This window comes from Salvelinus sp. IW2-2015, unplaced genomic scaffold, assembly GCF_002910315.2.
Source record: "Salvelinus sp. IW2-2015 unplaced genomic scaffold, ASM291031v2 Un_scaffold5020, whole genome shotgun sequence".
Lineage (NCBI taxonomy): Eukaryota > Metazoa > Chordata > Actinopteri > Salmoniformes > Salmonidae > Salvelinus > Salvelinus sp. IW2-2015.
Window position 1 is genome coordinate 52,750 of NW_019946288.1, and position 15,450 is coordinate 68,199.

General features: G+C 44.6%; 1 protein-coding gene across 1 annotated transcript in view; it reads right to left on the minus strand.

The window, feature by feature from the left end:
- Nucleotides 1-6,619: 6,619 nt before the first annotated feature.
- Nucleotides 6,620-15,450, minus strand: part of LOC139026524 (proline-rich protein 36-like) — a 13,258-nt gene continuing 4,427 nt past the window's right edge. Inside the window, exons 3-8 of the mRNA XM_070441864.1 lie at nucleotides 11,472-11,617; nucleotides 10,440-10,521; nucleotides 9,865-9,976; nucleotides 9,490-9,510; nucleotides 9,064-9,269; nucleotides 6,620-7,084 (exon numbers count right to left, since the gene is read on the minus strand). Coding sequence (XP_070297965.1) covers nucleotides 6,620-7,084; nucleotides 9,064-9,269; nucleotides 9,490-9,510; nucleotides 9,865-9,976; nucleotides 10,440-10,521; nucleotides 11,472-11,617 — 1,032 coding nt within the window. The remainder of the gene's footprint in view (nucleotides 7,085-9,063; nucleotides 9,270-9,489; nucleotides 9,511-9,864; nucleotides 9,977-10,439; nucleotides 10,522-11,471; nucleotides 11,618-15,450) is intronic.

Below are 15,450 nucleotides of genomic sequence, written 5' to 3' on the forward strand. Positions count from 1 at the left end.
TATAAGGAGACAGCAGGTTGAGGCTGACCACTAGTGATGTATATGGAGACAGCAAGGTTGAGGGTAAACCCACTATGATGGATATGAAGACAGCAGGTTGAGTAAACCCACTATGATGGATAAGGAGACAGCAGGTTGAGGAAACCCACTATGATGGTAAAATGAAGACAGCAGTTGAGGTAAAACCCACTATGATGGTATAAAGACAGCAGGTTGAGGACCCACTATGATGGTATGGAGACAGCAGGTTGAGGTAAACCACTATGATGTAAATGAAGACAGGCAGGTTGAGGGTAAACCCACTATATGATAAAGGACAGCAGTGAGGCTGACCACATTGATGTATGAGACAGCAGGTTAGGTAAAACCCATATGATGGTATAAGGAGCCAGCAGGTTGAGGCTGACCCACTATGATGGTATTATGTAGACAGCAGGTTGAGGTAACCACTAATGGTATATGGAGACAGCAGGTTGAGCGGTAACCCACTATGATGGTATATGTAGACAGCAGGTTGAGGAAACCCACTTGAGTATATGTGACAGCGTTGAGTAAACCCACTAGATGTAATAGGAGACAGCCGGTTGAGGCTGACCCACTATGATGGTATATGTAGACAGCAGGTTGAGGTAAACCCACTATGATGGGATAAAGGAGACAGCAGTTGAGGTGAAACCACATGAATGTAATGTAGACAGCAGGTTGAGGTAAACCCACTATGATGGTATAAGGAGACAGCAGGTTGAGGTAAACCCACTATACGATATTAGACAGTTACTACGATTACGACTTAACTATCCCATATGACGGTAGTATGTAGAAGGGTCTGATCTTGTAAGGTACCCAACATGACGTACGATTTCCATGATTATAGACTAGAAGTGTAATATGTAATTAACCAGAACTCACGATAGCTTCAGCCGTATCGATGACCGCATAAACCCACTCTGAGGCATATGTTATGAACCAGTTAGCCTAAGCCTACTGAAAAGCAGCACCTTACTCGCCTTGTTAGGGCCCCTGACGGCTTGTTCAACTCTTATGTTTAGGGACCCTGGCGTTCACACTTTTGTTAGGCCCTGGGCTGTTCACCTCTTTGTTAGGGCCCTGGGGTGTAATCTTTGATTTAGGCCGCTTTTCACTCTATTGTTTGAGAGCGCTGGGCTGTTCAACCTCTTCTGTTAGCTGGGTCCTCTGTTTAGGCCCTGGCGTTTCAACTCTTTAGGCCTGGGCTTTCACCTCTTTGTTTAGGCCTGGCTGTCACTTTGATTCAGGCCTCTTGGCATGTTCCTCTTATGTTAGGCTGCCTGGCTGTATCTTGGACCATCTGGCTTGCACTTTGTGAGCCCTGGCCGTTCCTCTGAGGCCCTTCAGTCAACTCGTTTGTTTAGGGCCCTTGGGCTGTTCAATTCCTTTGATTAGGCGCCTGGCCTGTTTCACTTTTGTTTAGAGCTGTTCCTTTGTTAGGGCCCTGGGCTGTTCACTCTTTGTTTATGGGCCCTGGGCTGTTCAACTCTGTTTACCTGGCTGTTCAACTCTTTGTTTAGCCCTGGCTGTTCAACTCTTTGTTTAGGGCCCTGGGCTGTTCAACTCTTTGTTTAGGGCCCTGGGCTGTTCAACTCTTTGTTTAGGGCCCTGGGCTGGTCAACTCTTTGTTTAGGGCCCTGGGCTGTTCAACTCTGGTCCTGGAGGGCCGAAACACTTCTGGTTTTCATAATTTCCTTCTAATCAGGGACTGTTTCAGACCTGGGACATCAGTTGCAGGAGCGGACTGGCCATCTGGCATTTCAGACAAATACCATATGGGTTGGTCCATTTTTAGCCCAGTGAGCCTGTCTAACTTTTTTTTCTTTCTCGCAAAATGATCATTATTTGGTTAATAATGGGGGCAYCAAGGAAAAAAAGAGTGTCGGTGTGGTGGTATCGAGGAAGAAATGGTGTTACAAATGTCAGAGACAATGTCTGGTCCCAGTCCGCCCCTAACCAGGTGAGTGTAATTCATTACCAGGTAGAAACAAAAACAAGTGTTTGGGACCTCCAGGACCAGAGTTGAAGAGCCCTCTAGGGTCTACAGTATATACAGTATAACCTGATAGTGTTTGAAGAAGACGTGAGTAAGAGTTGAGTTAGTGGACAGCTATGGTCTGTGTACCTCAACGCAGGAAGCTTATCAAATATGGTGGAAAAAATGGTCACAGTTCCAGTCTGCTTAAGGRGTGGCTCTCCCATAGGCACCAATGCATTAGCAGCTGGGTCTGGTCTGCTTAGTTCACTGACTGTATATGAGCTTACCTTCTCCAGCTTCTGACCTCTGACCGGCACTGTTGAAGTCTTTAACCAAAGAGAGCCCTTCCTTTAATCAACTCCAAACAGGAAATTGTCTCAGTATCCTTTCTACTCCCATCTGTGGGTGATTGTGTGGTAGTTTTATCTGAACTACAGTAAATGCCCTCTAAACTTACATTTAGTTGACAGTTAGTTCAAGATATTACAAGAGAAGGAAAAAACTAGGGACGGAAAATAAATAACATTGTATACAACAATATCCATTTATTCTTTAAATGTTTCATAAATACTTTGATATAGCTATATTTTAGAATAGATTGAGAACACAGGACAAGACAATCATTTGAAATAAATATCTTAAGTATATAATACGATATATTTCAGAGTCACACAGAGGAAAAAATATATGTTGATGGAACAATGATTGAATATGAGGCTAATCTTCACGTGAACAAATGTTGATGTTAATATATATTTGGAGAAATAAAATATCAAAATAATATATGTATCTCGGCCATAATGTGTCACTTCCACCTGAGGAGTCTGGTGGGAGGAGCTATAGGAGGACAGGCTCATTGTAATGGCTGGAACGGAGTCAAACATGGTTCCATTCCAGCCATTACAATGAGCCTGTCTTCCTATAGCTCCTTCCACCAGCCTCCACTGCTAATCACCCCTGGGGACCTCTGCATTTGACAGACACACAATTCTGAATATCTCACAGCTCCACCATACAGCATTTTATCTTTATTTAACTAGGCAAGTCAGTTAAGAACAAATTCCTATTTTCAATGAYGGCCTAGGAACAGTTGGTTAACTGCCTTGTTCAGGGGCAGAAYGACAGATTTTTACCTTGTCAGCTCRGGGATTCGATCTTGCAACCTTTCAGTTACTTGTCCAACGCTCTAACCACTAGGCTACCTGCCGCCCCTAGCATGTGGATAGGACTTTGAGGTAAACTTCCTAGTTTTAAAACTTCCTAGTTTATGGAAAGGTTATTCCCAGAGCCAGAACAACACAGATCCAGCTATCCTCTATAACATGTAAGAAATAGAACTAAACAAACTAGAAACATATTTCATTGCGACGAACATCATCAATTAACAAATTGGCCACAGAATGTTACGCTGTTAGCTATGAGTTGGCAATCATCTAAAAAGATCATTTTCTGATTATGTTTAAAGCAATACAGTGTGTTACCGGTACTACAAATTGCAATTGACAATGCAATAGAACTAGGGTCTCCAAATTCTGTAACTTTCCTCAAACTCCTGATATACTAGTTGGAAGAGTCAAGGAATCAGCAAGCCGGAATCCTCCAACCAAGATTTCTGGAAAAGCTGGTTATTTTGGAAAAGTGACAGACATTTTGCAATCCTAAATAGATCTCTCATCCAAAACAGTTCCAGTTTGAAGTGGAGCACTTCAACACTGCATTACATGGGACAAACTGCAGAATGCAGATGACTTTGGAATGTATGGCAAGTTTGATGAATAAGTCTCCATGCCAACCTCCCAGAAAGCATCTGCACAAGGACAGCTCAGCAGCAGAGAGCATTGGCACTACACACACGGACAGACACTGACCGTTAGCACTGACAAGACAACACACGTCCACAGGGACACCCGAATATGTCACCTACAGTATAATTGGCTTATACAGTATAATAGACTTTTGTACTATCCCCGTGGGTTCTAGAATGAACTATAGTGATACTATCATTGAAATAGAATCCCCTCTAACGATATGGGCACTATAGATCTGATAACCCCTCTAACGATATGGGCACTATAGATCTGATAACCAGCCTCCTCTGTGGGAACTACACAGCAGTACATTTAGATCACACACAGAAGCAGACACAGCTATGAGACCGACTCACAGTGCAATGGTCATATGTGCATTATGGCACCTATTTATATCACTACTAACGCTTCTGCACTGATGCMGTCAAACAGGAGGAAATGGTAGAAGATATTCAGGAAAAGCCCAGTTCTTCCTTTCACATATAACTGAGTGTACAAACCATTAGGAACACCTGCTCTGTCCATGACATAGACTGACCAGGTGAATCCAGGTGAAAGCTATGATCCCTCATAAATCCACTTCAGTCAGTGTAGATGAAGGGGAGGAGACAGGTTAAAGAATTATTTTTAATCCTTGAGACAATTGAGACATGGCTTGTGTATGTGTGCCATTCAGAGGGTAAATGGGCAAGACTAATGATTTAAGTGCCTTTCAAGGGGATATGGTAGTAAGWGCCAGGCGTACCGGTTTGTGTCAAGAACTGCAACGTTTCTGGGTTTTTCACGCTCAACAGTTTCCCGTGTGTATCAAGAATGGTCCACCACCCAAAGGACATCCAGCCAACTTGATACAACTGTGGGAAGGATTGGAGTCAACATGGGCCAGCATCCCTGTGTGGAACGCTTTCCACAACTTTCAGAGTCCATGACTCGACGAATTGAAGCTGTTTTGAGGGGAAAAGGAGATGCAACTCAATATTAGGAAGTTGTTCCTAATGTTTTTACACAGTTTAGTTCATAACTACATCCTCTTTTCACTGATCTGGTGCAAAACCAACATTAACCAGAAGATAGTAGACTGCAGCACACCCATCTCAGGTTTGGACTCTACCAAGCCCCATGGCACATAAGGGGACCTCAGTCAGGGAACAGACCATTATCAAGGAGCTGGAKGGGTCCTCCCAGTTCTCTAGTTTAAGGCATAAGTTGAACAAGGAGGTATCCTAACTGCTACAACTCAGAATCAGGGATCTTGTTGGCATAATGTTTTGAGTACTAGAAACCTTTCTTCAAGACATTGAAAACACAACAATAAAAAGCAGCATTGTAAACTCCATGACATTACTGGGACGTACTAATAATACTTCGGTGCCCATAAGCAGTTACCTATTCTTTATGCTTTCAGAGAAACAACAGAAGGGCCGTATTACTTTTGGGGCTATTCAAAACGAAACATGGATTTGGTTACACATAAAACAACATCTATCCACTGGGCCAAAACTGGTTGTCACTAGAACTCCATGAGCCAAGTAAAGCCTCCCCGGCCAAACCCTCCCCTAACCCAGACAACGCTGGGCCAATTGTGCGCCCACCTATGGGACTCCCACGGCCGKTTGTGACACAGCCTGGGATCGAACCCGGGTCTGTATTGATGCCTCAAGCACTGCTATGCAGTGCCCTAGACCRCAGTGCCACCTGGGAGGCCACTAATATATTATCCTAATGACAAACATACTATGCCTCTCTGCAATACTTTGACAATTATATATATTAAATATTTCTTTAAAATAGTCTTCAGGATTAAATATAATACATTTCATAATATTATATAATATCATAGCTAATATACATTTAATTTCTCTAGTCAACAGTTTACCCTTCAGCAGCTTCACTGTAAACAGTTCTTGAGAGGTGACACGGTCAACCTATAGGTAAACGGATGTCTGTTTGTAGCAGCCAATGGCTGGAAACATCTCCCTTCTCTTGTGATCTACCTAGCAACAGTAACAGTCCCACTTGATCACCTGTTGGACACCGTGGATTAATCCACCCTGACGTGTGAAGAAGGCATGTTGATTCTGCATTTGATTTGAATACTTTGTTATGAGATGGGTTGAAATGTCCGAGGTGAGGATGTACTGGTACTGTAGACATAGTGAAGTATGGATTTCATCTTGGTGCTCTAACAGGACAGAAGAGAGCAGAGAGAGAAGGGGAGAGAGGGGCAGGGGAGTGGGCAAGAGAACACTAACAGGTATTGGTCCTTGGCCCTGTTCTAATACTCTAAAGATGCATCTTTTCTCCCTTCTTTTCTTGAGGTAATCACTAATCTAACGTGATTGGATAGGTGAGAGCAAGGATTCTACTGCACTGATTTCACCAGTCATTTTATGTCAGATCAGATCAAGGAAGGGAGGAWGCATTTYTATTTTTAGAGTATTCCAACAGGTTCCTCATTTTTCAAGCGCCCTCTGACCTCYGTTGGCTAGAAGGATACAGAGTTATCAGGCAGCTCAATGTCTAAACACAGACTCCAAAGATATAGAAGGGGACCGACACAGAGAAGCTACCCTGCCAGGGTCATAACTAGGACCATGTGATATAACCTAAAGGGTCAAAACTCCGGGCCCTAGTTATAGCCTACGTCTGTAGTTTAGAGCCTTGTAACTAGGGCCAGGACTTTTTCCTAGTGCGGTCACGCAAGTTCAGTCAGGGAAAAACTCCTGGCCCTAGTTATAACGTTACGTTACGAGTTTTGTTACTGAAATGTTAACAAAACGTTACTGAAACGTTACAGGGACGCTTCTCAGACGTGGGACTCATCCAGGTCCAGGTCGACTGGGGAGATGGGGAGGGGGGAGCGGCGGGGGGGCAGGGCGTGGGAGTGGGGGGGGCAAGGGCGGGCGAGCGCGGGGGGAGAGCAGGGGGGCGAGCAGGGGTTCTCTGTGCCCCATTGTCCTTCTGAAATGTGGAGTAGGGTGTCTGCGTTCCTCCCCAGCAGGGCAGTCGTGTCCTCGTCCTCGGGCTCTCGGTGGGTCTGATGGGAGGACGGCACAGGATGGAAGAGGTGGGTGGGGGGAGGGGGGGTTGGATCCCCAGGATCGGCAGAGGGGGAGGGGAGACAGGTGCGAGAGATGGGGAGAGGTGGAGGAGGGAGAGGAGAGCAGGAGGAGGGTGGGGTGGGGGTGGAGGCGCGGGAGATGGAGGGCCGAGGAGAGAGGCTGCTGCGGAGGCCCCACTGTTCTCGTTTCTCCTTGCTCTCCATCGATAACTAGAACCAGGAAACAAGTGGGAGAAGAGTGATATTTCAAAGACTTACTTAGTCCATGCTCTGTTAAATATAGAGAACTCACATTCATTCCCATCTCTCCCATTCTTCACTCTGTCTCTTCTGTAATGAGTGATGACTTAAATGAATAATCCTCTCAAAACTAAAAATGAATATGATTTACAGGGTTAAATAACACTAATATGGGAGCAAAACATTAAGTGAATAAATGTGTAATTTTGTCGTTTTAATAAGGTTGGTAGCAACATGTGAAAATTGTTGTGGAAATCTTGCACCTCGAGCCGACTACAAAACCCATAACGCAATGATCTCTCGCTGGGCTTTTTACAGTCTATGCTASGTAGCTAGCAAACGTAGCTACACACAGTAATACCAAAGTCATTGTCAGCGTGTGAAGTAGCTAGCTAGCTGAAAAAGTCTACAATSTCACCATGTCTAACCCATTCATTATATTTATTTGGTTTCACCTGCAGATTGTCTACCTCGAGGAGTGGAGGGTCTTAAATTGCTATGGCTACGGCCCTTTCCCATGCTTTCCCACCAGGGCAGAACAAATGCCCCCTCTCATTGAAGCCACGGAGGTTCAAGGCCGACCGCAGTACTGCAGGCACTGTTAGMAGAAAACAGGATCCCCCATTATAATGAATGGGAAAATTGCGATCTTCGTGGTCAATCTTCATGTAAATAAAAAATTGTTTAGAAGACAGTCATGGTACCAATAATTGTTTCTAATATACCAGATGTATGTGCTCTAACCGATTATTTCAAAATCGCACACAGAAGAAGTTCTGAGAATATGAGTTGCTAATGGCAGCATGCAGTACCCTGTTCGGCCTTCTACTGGAGTTAATCAATGAGAAGTGGCAGCACTGAGTTAACTAGCAACATCACTTCCTGTTGTAGTATGTTGTCTCCATGAGAAGCCATCTTAGGGGTCCATTGCAGCCGTTTTTATCTCAATATCAAATCATTTTCTGGGTAAAAAATGAAGAACCTTGCTGTGAATGTTTTCAATAAAATGGTCAAAAGGTAACAAAAATAGCTTCTTTGCAAAGAGACATTCTCTATAGCAAGAATTTGCTAGGACGCGCTGGGAGCGGTCTGAGTGGGGAGGGACATCTGAAAACTAGATATTATTGGCAAGGTTTGGAACTCTTTCTTATTGATGTCAACCAGGCAGGCCAAAACTCCATCCCACCGAAACTAGGAAGACATTTCAGGGTCTTTCAAACAGCTCTTACACTAAAAGGGCATTATCATCATTTCACATTTTCACAGTATTATTCCAACCTCAGTGTGGAATAGATATAAACACATTTTTGACTGTACTGGGCCTCTAACCAACTTCATTTGCTTCAATGCGGTATGAGTCTTCACATAGAAATTAATGGTTGTGACCGTGATCAAATGGCGTGTGTCTTGTCACTTATTACCTTCATTATTCACCACGAAGAAAACAGACTACAGGCCAGGGCGAGGAGGAGAGGAGAAACGGCATTTGCCCGATGATGGTAGTTGAAGAAGAAACTGAGTTGAACACTATTACACTATTTAGTTTCAAGTATCCCCATACCATCTATTGGCTGATTTGGCGATATGGAGTGCAGCTAGTTGTTTTAAAAACKTTMTGAAATGTGATATTCCTTATCTCCAGCGACGAGAACCTTATCGTGATGACGCGATACAACATCATAAAATAACATTTCCCAGACAAACCACATAGAAGTTAAATAATCAAGTAGTTATTTTACCCACTTATAGAGCACCACATTGAGAGGAGTTTCATGAGTTTCATGTCTGGGGTGGATTATCACTTTAATTTACACCCTAGGAACGTACAAAATGCAGGCTATGCAAAATGGCCATTCTGCGTACCTTCTTACCAAGTAAACATGATACAAACTACAGAAGCCTGTGAGAATCAACAATGTYATAAAATATCCTTACTCCCCCAGTCGTACCTGTTTCTTGGCAGGGCTATGGAGGTCAGCTTTGACGGTGGCTGAGGATGAGGCCCCAGGGGCAGCAGGGGGAGCGATTGGAGGGGCCGGGCTGGCCTTCCTGCCCTCTGGGTGCGCATTGGCGCCACCTGGGTCGGGGGACTTTCCCTGAGCCTGCTGGCCCTCCGTGAAGGTGACCACCCTTTTCTGGTCCCACCCGTGGGTTGCTGAGGAGACATCACAGTCATCACATACACAGTCCATCACAGCGCCACCTYGGGGACTAGCGGACACACTACCAGGGGCGAGGGAGAGGAGTGGAGGGGGCGGGAGCGGGAGCGAGGGGGGATGCAAGACAGACATGCAGAGCAACGTATCAGGTGAGAKGTTTCAGAGAGAGGGCGTTGTTACGTTGCAAGAGGAGAGGGGGGAGTATAGGTGTCTCACCTTCGCAGTCCAATAAAGTTTCTTTATTTCGAATCGAAACAAAGGCATAAACAGAACACAGAATGAACAGAGTCAGTTATTGGGGTCGGAGGTGACAGGGGATAAAGACACATTGGAACAGAGACAACGGTTGTGAATGAGGAGGATCGGTACATGTCAGTTCAAGTCAACACAATTGGAGGAGTCAGATTATCAGAGATACGTTCATGAGCAAATACTGASTATTAATAGTTAATATCACAAGGTCTGAATGTGAACTGCAGTGTGCTTGATCTGAAGTGTAGGGCAAGGTTGCTATAGTTACACAATCTCTCTCACACAACAGACACACACACACACAACAGACACACACACAACAGACACACACACAGTTACCCAGAGGTCTGTTCTTGGGCTGGATGCTCCTGCGGGTGGTGGAGAGTCGGGCTCCAGAGCGACCTGGTCCTCGCGCCTCACTCTTCGGAAGAGACAGCAGGGGGCGTCGCAACTGCATTGAAATATCAATTAACCCAATCCACATATCATTTCCACTGTGAATGTCAATGAGGATAGCCTCTTCATCATTATCCACAATTAGGGACATCGTTTTCCCTGACCATGTGACAAGACCAGGGCTGCGTTCAGTATGCAAAAAATGTAGTGGAACATTCAATGAAAGGGAAACGGTGCTGTACTGAACGACCCGGGAAACGGGGAGGGGTTGTGTGTTCAAAATGCACTGCTGCCCTTTAAATACGTCACTCATTGCTTCAGCCACACCCCGCCACACACACCWMWTGGAAAAAMCGTATAAACCAGSGTTAATTGAAGTCAGTCAATTCGGGTAGTAAACTGAAATTCCAATTCAATAATTGAGAACAATGCATTTAAAAAACAAATATTTTCTCAATAAACTTAAAAGGAGCTATTTATTTAAAAATTCTAAGTTCCACCTTTAAGACTACTCTCACCTGTCTCAGTCCTCTATTGCGTCCCAGCGGAGGTTGGTTCAAGAGGTTCTGCTGTCCTGGTTCACTCTGCACACTGGCCACCCTACACAACCCAACCAGACAGACAGACAGAGAGACAGACAGAGAGACACAGAGACAGACAGACAGACATGCAGAGACAGCGAGACAGACAGACATGCAGAGACACAGAGACAGACAGAGACAGACAGATAGACATGCAGAGACAGACAGACAAAACCAATCAGTACAACACAGAGGTAGTGCTTCTCCTAATGAACTCTCTCTTTCACTGAGACATATAGGAGAGTCAAGAGGACGTGTGTCTGTCCACTGCTCCTTCCATTCTTCCCATCTCTCCCCAATCACTCCACTGCACACCACACCGACACACCCACCAATCAAGGACACCCAATCACAGCACAAGAATACACCAAAACACAAAGGGGGTTATGAGGTCTGGAGTGATCTGTGTTCTTATGTAGACAGCTCGTACCATATTACCAGTGCACTGAACTAGTACATGTACCAGTACATGAACCTATCTGGTAACGTTAGACTTCTTGATAAGATAAATGCAATCATTTCATTGATCGATTGCCACTCCAGTACCCCATGCCCCACAGATTGGTATCCTGGAGAGGACGTCCAATTTGAACAGTGAAAAGCCTGAAACAGTATGAAGACCATGATGGCACCGATGGACTGAGCTTGCTGAGACACATTACCACTGGCTCCCCAGCRTCCTCACACCGCCCAGGGACTTAAAGGGTTAAAGAGGCAACAGCGGATGACTTGAGATGGGTGGGTGGATCAGTGTGGTAGCTACGAGGGGGAACAAGAGACTACGTTACATTAGACCTATACGAAGAGGAAGGGTGATAGACCAACGGCGGTTTTGATTGGATGAGATAATGAGTGAGGAAAACGAAGAAGTCAGAGGAGGCCGTCCGACTGGCCGAGCCTCCCCCAAACTGCACACAGAGAGACGCAGAGAGACGCAACACACAGGGGGGCTGTGACGTGWCACTGTACCTAGACAGGTTACCCTCTTCCAGTCCTTGAGACTCATCTAGCACATTGGGTTCACTGCAGAGGAGGGGGCAGGAAGGGGAAAAGGGGTTTAGGGAAAGAGGAGAGCATGCTGCCCAATGTCCAAGGCCCCTCCTCGGATGGGTCTCCTATAGCACGGTAGCTGGATCAGCTTGTCAGGAACTTTCCATTGATCTAGGGCCCTGCTTGAATACTCTAAATACGCATCCATCCTCCCTTACTTGAAGAAATCCTTGGCAGGAAGGGTGTGTTTTATTCAAACAAAATCAAATTTATTTGTCACATGCGTTGAATACAACAGTTGTAGACCTTACTGTGAAATGCTTACTTACAAGCCCTTAACCAACAATGCAGTTTTAAGAAAAATACCTAATAAAAAGTACGGAATAAAAGTAACAAATAATAAAAAATAACAATAGCGAGGCTATATACAGGGGGTACCGGTACAGAGTCAATGTGCGGGGGCACCGGTTAGTCAAGGTAATTGAGGTAATATGTACATGTAGAGTTATTAAAGGGACTATGCATAGATAATAACACAGCCAATCTCTCTGCTAAAACTACTATGACTTGTAGCACTCCTCACTTCCTGTCTGTTCATCTAGCATGCTGTTCTCCAGAAAAGGGTACACAAATAAACAGAAATAAACAGCTTGAAACAACACAAATAGTATGACTGTGATTATGTCTTCTGAAGTGACAGTGTTTTACATGTACTGAACGTGGTGACGTGTGGACAGTCATAATGTAATCCAGTGTTGAGGAGTGAGGTGATGTGTTGACAGTCATAGTGTAATCCAGTGTATTGAGGAGTGAGGTGATGTGTTGACAGTCATAGTGTAATCCAGTGTTGAGGAGTGAGGTGATGTGTTGACAGTCATAGGGTAATCCAGTTTTGAGGAGTGAGGTGATGTGTTGACAGTCATAGTGTATACAGTGTTGAGGAGTGAGGTGATGTGTTGACAGTCAATAGTGTAATCCCAGTGTTGAGGAGTGAGGTGATGTGTTGACAGTCATAGTGTATCCAGTGTTGAGGAGTAAGGTGATGTGTTGACAGTCTAGTGTAATCAGTGTTGAGGAGTGGGTGTGTGTTGAAGTCATAGTGATCAGTTGTTGAGGGTGAGGTGATGTGTTGACAGTCATAGTGAAATCCAGTTTTGAGGAAGTGGTGATGTGTTTGACGTCATAGTGTAATCGTGTTGAGGAGTGAGGTGATGTGTTGACAGTCATAGTGTAAATCAGTATTGAGGGTGGAGGTGATGTGTTGACAGTATAGTTGTAATGCCAGTGTTGAGGAGTGAGGTGATGTGTTGACAGTCATAGTGGTAATCCGTATTGAGGAGTGAGGTGATGTGTTGACAGTCATAGTGTATCCAGTGTTGAGGAGTGAGGTGATGTGTGGACAGTCATAGTGTAATCCAGTATTGAGGAGTGAGGTGATAGTGTTGGACAGTCATAGTGTAATCAGTGTTGAGGAGTGAGGTGATGTTGTTGACGTCATAGTGTAATCCAGTATTGAGGAGTGAGGTGATGTGTGGACAGTCATAGTGTAATCCAGTGTTGAGGAGTGAGGTGATGTGTTGACAGTCATAGTGTATCCAGTGTTGAGAGTGAGGTGATGTTGAGTCATAGTGTAATCCAGTGTTGAGGAGTGAGGTGATGTGTGGACAGTCATAGTGTAATCAGTGTTGAGGAGTGAGGTGATGTGTTGACAGTCATAGTGTAATCCAGTGTTGAGGAGTGAGGTGATGTGTTGACAGTCATAGTGTAATCCAGTGTTGAGGAGTGAGGGTGATGTGGTTTGGACAGTCATAGTGTAATCAGTGTTTGAGGAGTGAGGTGATGTGTTGACAGTCATAATGTAATCCAGTGTTTGAGGAGTGAGGTGATGTGTTGACAGTCATAGTGTAATCCAGTGTTGAGGAGTGAGGTGATGTGTGGACAGTCATAATGTAATCCAGTGTTGAGGAGTGAGGTGATGTGTTGACAGTCATAGTGTAATCAGTGTTGAGGAAGTGAGGTGATGTGTTGACAGTCATAGTGTATCAGTGTTGAGGAGTGAGGTGATGTGTTGACAGTCATAGTGTAACCAGTGTTGAGGAGTGAGGTGATGTGTTGACAGTCATAGTGTAATCCAGTGTTGAGGAGTTGAGGTGATGTGTTGACAGTCATAGTGTAATCCAGTTTGAGGAGTGAGGTGATTGTGTTGACAGTCATAGTTAATCAGTGTTGAGGAGTGAGTGATGTGTTGGACAGTCATAAGTGTAATCCAGTGTTGAGGAGTGAGGTGATGTGTTGAAGTCATAGTGTAATCCAGTGTTGAGGAGTGAGGTGATGTGTTGACGTCATATAGTGTAATCAGTATGAGGGTGAGGTGATGTGTTGACAGTCATAGTGTAATCCAGTTTGAGGAGTGAGGTGATGTGTGACAGTCATAGTGTAATCCAGTGTTGAGGAGTGAGGTGATGTGTTGAAGTCATAGTGTAATCCAGTGTTGAGGAGTGAGGTGATGTGTTGACAGTCATAGTGTATCCAGTATTGAGGAGTGAGGTGATGTGTTGACAGTCATAGTGTAATCCAGTGTTGAGGAGTGAGGTGATGTGTGACAGTCATAGTGTAATCCAGTGTTGAGGAGTGAGGTGATGTGTTACAGTCATAGTGTATCCATGTGTGAGGAGTGAGGTGATTGTGTTGACAGTCTAGTGTAATCCAGTGTTGAGGAGTGAGGTGATGGTTGAGTATAGTGTTCGTTTGAGGAGTGAGGTGATGTGTTGACAGTCATAGTGTAATCCAGTGTTGAGGGAGTGAGGTGATGTGTTGAAGTCATGTGTGTAATCCAGTGTTGAGGAGTGAGGTGATGTGTTGACAGTCATAGTGTAATCAGTGTTGAGGGTGAGGTGATGTGTTGACAGTCATAGTGTAATCAGTGTTGAGGAGTGAGGTGATGTGTTGACAGTCATAGTGTAATCCAGTGTTGAGGAGTGAGGTGATGTGTTGACAGTCATAGTGGTAATCAGTGTTGAGGAGTGAGGTGATGTGATTGACAGTAATAGTGTAATCCAGTGTTGAGGAGTGAGGTGATGTGTTGACAGTACTAGTGTAATCAGTGTTGAGGAGTGAGGTGATGTGTTTGACAGTCATAGTGTAATCAGTGATTGAGGAGTGAGGTGATGTGTTGCAGTCATAGTGTAATCCAGTTTGAGGAGTGAGGTGATGTGTTGACGTCATATGTGTAATCAGTGTTTGAGGAGTGAGGTGATGTGTTGAAGTCATAGTGTAATCCAGTGTTGTTGAGGAGTAAGGTGATGTGTTGACAGTCATAGTGTAATCCAGTATTGAGGAGTGAGGTGATGTGTTGACAGTCATAGTGTAACCAGTGTTGAGGAGTGAGGTGATGTGTGGACAGCATAGTGTAATCCAGTATTGAGGAGTGAGGTGATGTGTTGGACAGTCATAGTGTAATCCAGTGTTGAGAGGTGAGGTGATGTGTTGAAGTCATAGTGTATCCAGTTTGAGGAGTGAGGTGATGTGTTGACAGTCATAGTGTAATCCAGTGTTGAGAGTGAGGTGATGTGTTGACAGTCATAATGTAATCCAGTGTTGAGGAGTGAGGTGATGTGTTGACAGTCATAGTGTATCCAGTGTTGAGGAGTGAGGTGATGTGTTGACAGTCATAGTGTATCCAGTATTGAGGAGTGGAGGTGATGTGTTGACAGTCATAGTGTAATCCAGTGTTGAGGAGTGAGGTGATGTGTTGAAGTCATAGTGTAATGCCAGTGTTGAGGAGTGAGGTGATGTGTTGACAGTCATAGTGTAATCCAGTGTTGAGGAGTGAGGTGATGTGTTGACAGTCATAGTGTATCCAGTGTTGAGGAGTAAGGTGATGTGTTGACAGTCATAGTGTAATCAGTGTTGAGGAGTGGGGATGTGTTTGACAGTCATAAGTGTAATCAGTGTTGAG